This window comes from Balaenoptera borealis (genome assembly GCF_965194805.1).
Source record: "Balaenoptera borealis genome assembly, chromosome: X".
Lineage (NCBI taxonomy): Eukaryota > Metazoa > Chordata > Mammalia > Artiodactyla > Balaenopteridae > Balaenoptera > Balaenoptera borealis.
The window spans coordinates 39617081-39629737 of NC_138881.1; the positions used below are offsets into that span (position 1 = coordinate 39617081).

The 12657-nt window shown below is 36.8% G+C and overlaps 1 protein-coding gene across 1 annotated transcript in view; it reads right to left on the reverse strand.

Moving 5' to 3' along the window:
- The window catches only part of EFHC2 (EF-hand domain containing 2), a 187663-nt gene that overhangs the window by 95059 nt on the left and 79947 nt on the right, over window positions 1–12657 (reverse strand). Inside the window, 1 exon segment of the mRNA XM_082378301.1 lies at window positions 3959–4109. Coding sequence (XP_082234427.1) covers window positions 3959–4109 — 151 coding nt within the window.

Below are 12657 nucleotides of genomic sequence, written 5' to 3' on the forward strand. Positions count from 1 at the left end.
GCTGACAAATTCAGTCTCATTACATATCGTGATTACTAATGTATTCTGTACATACCCCTTGAGCTGCGTCTCACTCAGGGAAATGTCCTGATCAGAGTGAGCCCATCAGAAATTCTGAAAATTTCAAAAGAGACTTTAAAATTGTCTTCTCCTAAGGTTTTTTTTTCCCCTGAGTCTTTATGAATAACATTCCCTCCTACTTACATAAAAATTATTTTCAAGTAAATCATTATAACTATCTTCAATTTCCCTTTGGAATCTGCCTATGTGAGATTTGAAATCAAGAGGCTGAGAGAATCGAAAAGTCTTAATAAAAGCCTTTCCAAGATCCTCATAGAGGATGCATTTCATTTTTCCTCTTGGAGTTTAATAAAACTAAGATTCACTGGACAGGGGCCAGTGAGCTATGGGAATATGAACTTTTGCCTTAAAAGTAATAAAAATAAAAACATAATGCAAGTCACTAATGCAGGTTCAGGATGTCGTATGACCTCCAGTCCATCACTTGTGTAAATCTGATGTCATGTGGGGAAGGTAATCAAAAAATAAGCAAAGCTTAGTTAGGGAATATCAGAGTAAAGCATTTAAGTGAAAATGTATAAAAAAATATTTTTTTGCTAAAGCAGTAATGTCACTTACCTAAACAAATGCACTTAGGCAAAACAGATGTTCATAGAAATTAAAAGTTGTCAATTTTCTTAATGTTTTGAAATAATTCTTTAAACATTTTCTAATACATTACTGTCAATATTTAAGAACTGCATTATATATGTTTAAAATGACCCTAAAGAGTATAAAGACCTACAAATATCATATGATACTGCTTATATGTGGAATCTTAAAAAATGGTACAAATGAACTTATTTACAAAACAGAAATAAAGTCACAGATATAGAAAACAATCTTATGGTTAGCAGCGGGGAAAGGGGGGGAAGGGATAAATTGGGAGATTGGGATTGACATATTGACAATATTGACATACTGACATATACACACTACTATATATAAAAGAGATAACTAATAAGGACCTACTGTACAGCACAGGGAACTCTACTCAATACTCCCATGTAATGTAATGACCTACATGGGAAAAGAATCTACAAAAGAGTGGATATATGTATATGTATAACTGATTCACTTTGCTGTATACCTGAAACTAACACAACATTGTAAATCAACTATACTCCAATAGAAACTTTTTTAAAAGAGTATAAAGACCTCTTGTCCCTTTACAAAATAAAATATCACACTTCCAACTTTAAAAGTTTGTGAAAATCTTTTCTTAAATATCAAAGCATTTCCATATTTCCTAAAAGATTTATCATTAAGCCACAAATTCTCCAAATAAAAGCCAGGGAGTAGATATTGTATCAGCTGGAACACAAAGAATCATGAGGACAGTTCATATTGCCTCCCCATACCAATCCTCACCTGCTCCCTCCACCAGTAAAACCAAGCACAACACTAAATCAAATCTTCTTCCTCTTTCCACCACCTCAACAGTGGCTCTCTCCCAACGTGGTACAATAGCCTGATTCTGCTCATGATCTGGGCACCCCTGATTCCCAATCCACAACTCCAGTGTTGACTTTTTTCCTGAAAACACATCCTAAGGTTCCACCTGCCTTGTGGGCAACACCATACAGATGTTCTAACACAACTTGAAAAGCCTCATGACCCAAACACACCCCAGCTCCAACTCCAATGCCGCTCCTTGCTCCATGTTCCTGGGCTCTATTAACGCATCACCATCCTCTCAACCACAGCATGAGCTCTGAGACAATCGGTTAAGATTCAGATGGAGCAAATTACTTCTCTAAGCCTGTTTCCTTTCTGTAAAAGTTGATGATAACCTACTTTAGATGGTCACTGGGGTGATTAAATGAGATAATGATAAAGTAGGTACCTTATCATTAGATATTCCCCTTCCTCACTCTCTATATTTAATCGCTGGCCAAGGCCTATTAACTGCCAATCAAATGTGTCTACAATCTTTCCCCTATGTTCTCTTCCTACCATCATTGTCCTGGTTTGGATACTCAGCACTTCTACCCTGAACAACTGCAAAACTCCTGGACTAGTCACCTTGCTCCCTTTCCTCTCCAACCTGCTTGCCTACAAGCTCCATGAGATAGGGATGTAATGAGTCTTATTCCTTTTGTCCATTTTCCCAAAACCCAGCACAGTGCCTAGCATGGAGTAGACACTCAACAAACACTTCATGACAACGCTGACTGGCTCCAAATTAATCGTCCAGACATAACGAAGCCATGCTCTAAGAACAATCTCAATCTCATGAGCACTGAAGGAAGTCCTTCGCATACTGACTCGTCATAACATTACGCTCAGAGGCCTATGGTCCTAAAACTTCTCTGTTTCTCCCCCATGGAACCCATGGTGGTATATCAATATGGAGGCACTGGGCCCAGATAAGTAGTTAGTAAGCAAAAAGTTTATTCAACATAGGTAGAAAATCATAAGATGTGTTAAATAACGATAATTTGATAGTAAGTAGAGCATGTATATGTTAAACACAGAAAGAAAAGGATGGAAGGACCAAGAGACAACTACTTTTCAGTATGTATTAAATATACATGAGGTACCTGGGCTCTGAATATTCATGATACACTAAACATACAAGAGGCACTAAATATTCATGGCCACTCAATATTCATGAGGCCTTAATTTGGCCACTCATTCATTGGTGACACCCATTCTAGCCCCATGTGTCCTTTGCCCAAGAAACACAAATAAAACCCATGACTATTCAGCAGGCCGACTGGCAAGCTACAGCTGTAGCCAGGCCCACTTGTCCCTACATCTTTCCAACAGAGTAAGTGTGTGCCATTAGCCTAAGGTCCCTTCTGTCTGTGGTCTTCCTTGAACTTTAACTCTGGTCTCCAAACCATACTATCGTCAGAAAAGCCTGATGCAACAGAAAAAGAGAGAGAGGACCATTGCCTACCCCAGGATTCGGGCAGGGTGGTCCTTCCACGCACTTGTACCTTGTCCTAAGTATGTGAACCTCTCTGCCAAAAAATTATTCCTCTTACTGACCTGAGTTCTGACCCCCTAGGTCCTGTCCTTGAGGATACAGAAAATTAGGTCACCCCTCCCCCACGTGACAGCCCTTTAGATTCCTTAAGACATTTATCAGGCACACCCGAGTCTTCCCTTTACAGACAAATAGCCCTTTTCACTATTCTCCCTTACACATGATAAATTTTCAGTCCTTTCACCAACATGGCTGCTGTCGCTTGAAGGCATCCAGAACTTGGCATTGTCCAAAGTAAAGGACTTACAGCACACACAGAAGAAATCAATTACCTCCCTTGACCTCTGCCATGCTTCTACTAATGCAACCTAGGATTAGCTTCTCTGCTGGCCATGTCGCAGAGCTAACTCTTGTCTGGCTGAAGTGGAGTATGGGTAAAGATGACTGGCATATGTGGGGCGAAGGAGCAATGGCCCTCTCTTGAAGCACTATGAAAGTCTGTAGTTAATAGGTATGAAGATGAAGAGAGAGTGGTTGAAGCAAACAGCAGTGAATTCAAGAAAGGAGAGAGAAGCCCAATCTGGAAGTGGCAGTGGAGACCGGTCTTCTCTCTACCCCTGAGGGTGTTATGAAGGAAGTAATGTGGTCATAGCAAAAAGACAAAAAAGAGTTTGAAGAAAAAAGTCAAAGACACAGGAGAGTTTGCTCATACTAGAGCAGCATGTGAAAGATACAGGGATGACACAGAAGAGTGAGTGAAATGGCCAGTGTTGAGGTGTGGAGGGTAGAAAGCTGATAAGTCAGCATCAATAACTACAAGCTATTAGCGTGTTGACATTCACCATTGCCAACAAGTTAGATACCTACGCAGTAGCATGGGGTCTTTTAAAAAGCGAGAGAAAGATAGTATATAAAGGCAGTAGTTAGAAGTGAAAGAACCATAACTCTGCTTTAAATAGATACCTTGAGGCAGTCCGCTATTTTTCAATGCTGGTTCATTTACTTGAATTGTGTCATCTTCAAGGTAGAAGTAGATTTTATAGCATCTTATTCTATAGTTTTCCTGAATTTTATCAGGTACTTCATCTTCTAAATAGGCATCAAAAGATAATACCTGTTGGAATCATAATTAGAAACTAAGAAATGAAAAAAATTCAGCGAACTTAAAATCAATAAAGCTACTGCCTGTATACTTTTTGTTAACGTAAAGAAAAAATTTGAGGAAATTTTTGCAAGAAGACATTCTACACATCAGCTATGAGAATGGATATACAGTCTAGGTTACAGTATATAAAGATTATTTTATATTTTCATCACTGTCTGGTTAGAATGAGGAAATGATATTCAAGCAATAAATCCATCATTCAGCTCCACCATAAATTGAACTAGCGTCTGTCTTTGGAATTTCACAGTGGGATTCCATATGTATGTGCTACAGACAAAATAATATTCTTTCCCACAAGACGAATATAAGAAGTTTTGTCATTTTTTTCTCATTAAAAATACCACAAAGCTACCTTGGTTCTAGGATAAAATTATTCTCATCTCTGGTCCTGCTGATTGCTTGCCTTGAGGCAATTCAAGCAGGCGGAGCTGAAATTCTTCCAATGCACTGGAGACCCCACCCTACACTTCTTCAGGAACCTCAAAGAGCCTAGCTCAATGCTAGACCCAGCCTCATCTTATTGTGTGTGTCGGGGTGGGGGTGGGGGGTAGACATGGGTAGGAGAGGTGGATTCTAAAGCAGTTACGGTAAAAATCAGAGAGAGTCAAAAATACCCTTGAAAATTCCTTAACTACTTTGGAAAACTGTGCCTCTCAGTAAGTACAACACAGCCCGTTTTTCTCCCATGTTGAAGCAGAAGACTGACTGCCTCTTCAGTTGAAGACCAGTTGAAATAGCTTCCTTAGGTTTAGGTGCCATGCTGTATGAATAATACATACCTTTCACCATTAGAATCACTCTCAACACAACGACCTGCTTACACACACTAAGAAAGATGTGGTAATTGAGGACAATTGAAGGAACAGTAGATTCAGGCTACCATTTCAAGCTTGGCCTGGGGCACAAGCTCCTTCAGAGCTCCATTTTAATACTTCCTTTGCTCTCATTTTTGTTCAATTTTTATAATTAAAGTTGCAAAAGTTAAGTGTACATCTGTTGTAACACCAAGTTAATTCAACATAGACAATATATATGTGAGTGAGGCTGTTAGGCGCAATCTAACCTCTAGGGGTGGTCAGTTACCCTAATTAGGAATATATGCTCCAGGATTGTTTGGCAAATTTCTATCAGAAGCCCATGCTTCAGAAGTGGCTGACAAAATGCCTCAGTAGTTTATCTCTGATCAACAGAAGAGGCTTTGCTAATCACCATAAAGAATATTAGAAATGAGTTTTCGCTAGTGAAATAATTGTATTCAAAATGAATGGATCAGTTACAAATATTGAGCAGCCACTGTCTTTACCAGAACAGGTTCTAGGAATCTAGTGAGCCCAGAGATCTATACCTTCAAAATGGCACCTTTGTCTTCATTCCAAAACGGTCCTATGTTCAGCTGCTTTCTTGGGGAATTTATCTGGGCTGATTCCAGTTAGAAAGTTCGCTAAACTCACTACTAGAATGTTGTCACATTTGTGTTGAGTGAACATTTCCGGTAAGATGCTGTTGGATGGGTACAGGGTTTCCTTCTGGGGTGATGAAAATGTCTTGGAACTAAATAGAGGTGATGGTTGTATAACACTGTGAATATATTAGATGCCACTGAACTGCACGCTTTAAAATGCCTAAGGGTTAATTTTATGTTATGTAAATTTTACCTCAATTTTTAAAAAAAGATGTGGGATGCCGAATTATATTGAACACTAAAATAGTAAACGTTATGTTATATGAATACTGTCTCAATTTTTTTAAAGTAGGGGGGAAAAAGATGTTGTTGGAACACCTAAAAGGACAAGAGAGCTGGGGTTCCATCAAGCTTTCAGTAGAGGAAGTGAGGAAGAGCAAAATATGCCACCCTAGAAGGTGCCACTTTACAATGTGGATTATTTTGAGCTGAAGACCCTTAACTGCCTAAAAGGACTTAGACACGAAACCTGCACCAGGAAGAGAGCTACTACCAGAGAAAACTTATTTATATCAGAAAGCCTTATCAGCATGGCATGGCAAACATTTGTTTACCAAACACTTGCTCTTCTCATTTTCCTGTGAATGATCTTTGAAGCCCCAGACCTCTACCCCCGTCTACTTAGCTGAGGATGGTATATGAGCATCAAGTACCCGACTGCCAAAGAGTCTCATATTTTTATGGGGCTCCGATATGTACAAAATTTCCTTTTCTTCCATTCATCTGTATTATGTTAATTTAACTATTAGTCCAGAGAAAGAATCTAGAAGGGAAGAAGGGAAAAGTTTTCTGCTCCTACAGTAATATTCAATCTGAAACTTTTTTTCTTTGTAATTGGGTAGGAAAGTGTAGAGAGACTATTCATACCCCACCTACCTCTATGTATTGAATGCTACTGGTATAAATTTGTGCATGACCGAACTGCCAGAGATCAGCTGACAATATTGTCAAGCATATAATCATTAAATATTTATCAAGCAAATGATGCACTGAAAGAGAATAAACGATGCTCAGTGGAAACAAAGAGAAAGAAAGACATGATTTTAGGTTGGACTTCAATATTTCTAGAAGAGGGACAGACTGATATTTCATGTTCTGGTCCCCTGAGAATACAGGGCTGACGAACTCCAGCATGAAAGGTAGAGAGCAAGTCAGAGCAGTAGAGATGGAAAGGTAGAAAAAGAAGAGGGAGAGGAAACTGTAAAATGTAGCAAAATGGCATTTGAGGGAAGAGATACCAAATAGATTAAAAGTGATCTCACAAAGGTGAAAGACCTAATTGCAATGGAACTTGATGTACCAGAGAATCCAGAGAGAACAATCTAAAATAAAAACTGTGAGAAATGAAAATTTATAGAAACATAATTATGATACAAGGTTTCATCATAATTTATGATGTCAAGCAGAGACTAGATAAATAAGGTCCTAGAGGGTGTAATTGGCTGTAATTTTCTTGAAAACAGAATGTAAATGCCATTTGGCAGGTTGTGTGATCTTCCATTCCCCACAGGCCTCTACAAGCCCTGTATTATATGAGGTTACCTGCCTGATCCCCAAGGCATTCAGATTTTTGATGCTAGCCAAGAGGATATAAAATCTGAAATCAATTAGCTTTAAATACTAGATATGTGATATTTCCTCATATAATGGAAAAAAATTTAATGTTAATATTTCTGAAATCAGATTCTTCTTACAATTAAAGCCAAAAGAAACTCAAAGCAGTCAGGAATGCATTTTAACGAGGAACATAGATGTAACTTGATGTAAGGTGTAAATTTAGCCTTGTGGGGAAGGAGTTAGTTCTGTTTTCATGTCAACTGAGTTCTCTGCTTTGCACTGCATATCCCAAATAGCTGGATTTTAACATCGATCTGGAATCCTAATTTTCACTTAAAATGTTTTCAAAATGTTACTGTCTGATGTAGCATTGACATAAAAATGCTAGAAGATTGTCCATCGTGTGCTAGGCAATGCAATCATAAGGCAAAAACAAAAGTCTAATCTCTCAGAATAAATCACAGAATTTTAAAAGATCGTGAAGCTGGTATGACCAATGCATGAGTCATAAAGACTATTACTCAGGAACCAAACATCTGAGTGTCAAAAGCTTACAGGTGAATTCCTAGAGAAGCTGTTAGGAAAGAAAGAAGCACCAGTAATGTTCAATAAGGCTCAACGTTTTATAAAGAGATCAACATCATAAGTCTAAGTTTAAAATGTTTATGTTCTATTTAATGAAAAAGGCTCAGATGTAAATTGCGAGGTACTAAACAAAAAGGTACATAATAGTAAGGATAAATGCATGCTATCATAGGTTAGTTAGCAGACAATAAAAATTTGTGTACATTTAATGCAGTGTTGTTTATTCTTCTGGAAAAAGATGTTATTATTATTTTTTTTTGATGTGGACCATTTTTAAACTCTTTATTGAATTTGTTACAATACTGCTTCTGTTTTATGTTTTGGTTTTCTGGCCATGAGGCATGTGGGATCTTAGTTCCCCGACCAGGGATCGAACCTGCACCCCCTGCATTGGAAGGTGAAGTCTTAACCATTGGACCACCAGGGAAGTCCCCAAGCTGTTATTAAATCAATGGTTTCTCTTATGACTATGGAATCTCAGAATTAAGGAAATAAACTATAATGAATTTTGTATTGCATATAGAGGATGGCTCCTTTATACATGACGATGGTATATTTTAAGAAATTTATCATATGTGAAGGGCAGCACAATATAACACCCCAAAATATGCTTCTTTGGCATAAGAATTATCTTGAGCTGATCATTTTTAAGAAACAGCTGAGAAAGAAGAAGTTCTGAAATGTGAGTAAAAGTTATCCTTTTGTAAGAGACTTTTACATTTATAACGGAAATCTCCATTGGTAAGGGTTTCTCCCTCTCTGTGCCAGAAAAAGGAAGATAACTATATCTCTAGAAATGCATCAATGGAGAAAGCATGAACTTAAATCTGCATAACTGTACCGACCTTTACTGTGCTTTGCCTGATAACCTCCCATAACTGGCTCCCCCTACCCCGAACATCTTTTGCCTTTAGCTGGAACTAGTATTTAAGGTGGTGGCTTGGGATATTTGGGAGAGTTACTCAGTTTTCCTGGTATCTCCCACGTATACAGGAGGTAAACATGCTATTAAACTTGTTTGTTTTTCTCCTGTTAAGCTGTCTTTCATTACAGGGGGCATCTCAGCCAAAAACCTAGAAGGGTAAAAGGAAAATTATTTTCCTTCCCTACATAGGCTAATTTACAAAAAAAAAAATATTTTTTAAATAAATTTAAACTACAGAAATCATAACCATCAATCACAAGCAATACAACTAAAAATGTATCATGTAACTATAAACAAATATTGTCACCCCTAATAATTATTGTGAGGAGAGTAAATTTTAAAATACAAAAAATAAGTAGAGAATTTAATAAAATTTAAAGAGGTATAAACCTATAAGATACAAGCAAATCTGTAATCTTAGGTAAATTACTGGATTTAGATTATAACATATGAGAATTTAGAGTTAAAGACAGCCAACGCAGGTAAATGTACTAACTCAGTGATTCTCAGCCTTCTCGGCTTCTCATTAGGAACTTAGAAAACAAAAAAGACCATACCCAAGACTAAATAAATTAAATAGGAATCTTGGAGGCAGTTAAGAGGGGCATTAGTATTTTTTTTAAAGCTCCACAAGTAATTCTGAAATGCAGTCACAGTGAGCAATGGATTGAACAAAAATTTTTGAAAGTGCAAAAATTTGTCATAAGGAAAACAAGTCTAAAGCAAAAAAGGATAAAAGCACAAATAGATAAATTTGAAAGGAGAAAAACAACTGCAATAAATAAATCCAAGAGTTTTTATTAATAAATAAAATAGGTAAGATTCTAGCGTTGGGGAGGGAAAAAAACTTTCCTCTACCCTTCTAGGTTCTTCTGACTGGTCTAACGAATTAAACTGACATGAGACAGATTAACAGGAGAAAAACCAAATTTCATTATGTACGTATAGGGGCTCCGTAAGAATATGAAGCCCGAAGACAAGTTAGGCAATTGAAGCTTATATGCCATCTGAGAGAAGGGGAAGGGGGTAGGAGTTTGCGACTTCAAAGGGGAGGAAGGCAATTCACAAGAAGGTGAAAAAAAGCAAATGTTTGGTAAACAAACGTTTGCTGGGCCATACAGAAGCAATGGGAGAAAGAGAGGAATTTTAACCGACACTTTGCTAGGTTCCTCCCTGTCTCCCTTCATGGAACAGGTCCTGTATCTAAATTCTTTTAGGCAGTTAGGGAGAAAGTCAAAGATTCTTCCTTAGTCTTTTGGGCCTTGATTGTTTTCAGCTCAGGATAATCCACGTGCCTAAAAGACACTATTTGGGGTGGCAAATTTTGCTCCCCTGCACTAGCAAAGATAATCAAAGAATGTAAATAAATAAAATCAGAAATGAGATAGTGCACAACATAGAGAAGTAATAAATTATAAGATGTAAGTTATCTTATTATAATAAATTATTCAAGCTTTTATGAACATAAATTTTAAAACCACAATTAAATAAGTGATTTTCTGTAAGAATTGTGAAGTATCAAAACACAATGAATAAACTAATAACCAAGTAAGAAGCAAAAAAATTACCAAAGTATTGCCCCAACAAAGGCTCCAACCAGGATGATTTACTAATAGATTCTTTCAAGCTTTCAAGGAAAAGAAAAGCACCACTTTATATAACTCCCCCAGGATACCAAAAAAGATGGAAAGCTACAAAGGTGAATTCCAATGCCTAATACACAAGGTATTAAAAAAAAAAAAAGAAAACTATGGAGCAATAGTTTTCACCCTGGCTTCACATTAGAATCACCTGTACAGTTTTATAAAATCATGATGTTTGGGCCACATCCACACCTATACACACCCACACACAATGAAATCAGAATCCCTCAGGTCGGGCCCAGGTATCAGTGATTTTAAAGCTCCCCAAGTGATTACAATGTGTAAGCCTAGGTTGAGAACTACTGTTCCAGAACAATTTCATTACTTATGATTTATAGAGCAAAGATCCTAACTAAAGTACAAGCAAACTAAATTCAAGAGTCCATAACAGTCATAAGCAAACTACACAAAAAGCAGCATTTTCCTCACAGATGCAAAGATGTTTCTAAATTAGGAAGCAAGAGCAAATATATAATGATCTCAAACTGTTTCCTACCACATATGTTTTAAAATTCAAGAGTAATTCCTTAACAGGATAAAAAAGCATCTGCTTTAAAACAATAGCCTAAACATCCAGTATTATATGTAATTGAACTATGTGTCTGCGACAATCAGGAACAGAACAAAAATGCCCCTACCAACATCATGATTTAATATTTTTTAGGAGTTCTGGACAATGTAAGAAGTAAAAATATTAGCAAGAAAGAGACAAAAGCATCATTATAGATAGACAAAATAATGGCATAGGGAAACGCTGAAAAACTAAGAATAAATAAAAGATTTCAGCATAACCACAACTGAATCAAAAATATTCTTATGTACTAGCAATAACCACCTGAAAATACAGTGGAAGAAAAAGGTATGTTCACAATAGAATACAAAATTACAAAACACTTAAAAATAGTTTTAATGAAAACTCTGTGACCCAGATAAAACTCTAAAAGTATTTACTAGAAGATATAGGAAAACTTGACAAATAATAGGACAGGCAAAGTATATTCTGGATAAGCAGACTAAAATAACATATTTCAAATGGATATTTCATTGGTGTTTTGGAAGGACTTGAAAAAATAATTCTAATTTCATCTGATAAACATTCAGCCTATTAAAGATAATTATGAAAATTAAGAGTAATGTAGAAGACCTAACTCTCCTAGATTTTATACCTTACTTACTATTATGCTTCAGTTATTAAAACAGTGCAAAACCAGAGTAATAAGAGACACACTAGTGCGTGGAAAAGAATAGATAGTCTGGAAATAGGCTCTACTACATATAGGAATTTAACACATGATGAAAGAGGAATCATATCAGTAAGTGAAAAAAGTACTAACTTGGAAAACCATCAATGTATATCTCCACCTAAAATAAATATAACCCAAAATAAATATCAGATGGATTACCAGCTTAAATATAACAAATCGATCCCTTTTACCCTCCAAAAAAAATTATATATGTGGCAAAGCCCTGAAAGGGAGGATGACCATTCCAGACGTAAGAGAAAAAGACAAAATTATGAAAGAAAATGTTAAAATTTAACTACAAAAACAAGTTATAACTTCAATAGGCTAAAATATAAATTAAAAACAAGCAACAGGGCTTCCCTGGTGGCGCAGTGGTTGAGAATCTGCCTGCTAATGCAGGGGACACAGGTTCGAGCCCTGGTCTGGGAAGATCCCACATGCCACGGAGCGACTAGGCCCGTGAGCCACAACTACTGAGCCTGCGCGTCTGGAGCCTGTGCTCCGCAGCAAGAGAGGCCGCGATAGTGAGAGGCCCGCGCACCGCGATGAAGAGTGGCCCCCACTCGCCGCAACTAGAGAAAGCCCTCCCACAGAAACGAAGACCCAACACAGCCATAAATAAATAAATAAAAATTAATTAAAAAAATAAAAAAACACAGTTCAAGTACTTTCTTTAAAAAAAAAAAACCAACATACAAGTTAGAAATTTAGAACATATGACAAAAGCTTATTTTATAAAAAAAATTTTAATTAATTCTTAAAGGATCTTAAAAAAGAAATGAAAACAGAAATTAAAATGCAGGAGAGGTTCAACTAAAAAAAGGAAAATATTCACTCTAAGAAAGTATCAGGTAAGTACAAATTAAAATAACAGTGAGGCACCGGTTTTGTTTGTTTCTCCTATTAAATGAGCCTGGTAGGGTTATCCATTACCCATGGGATTGTAAATTATTACAGTTCTTCTGAGGTAGTGTGATGCTCTGAAGAGCCATTTTAAAATTCCTATACTTCTTCTCAGGAACTCCATTTCCGGGCACGCAGCCCAAAGAAACAAACCAAAATATGGAGAAACATATGTGCA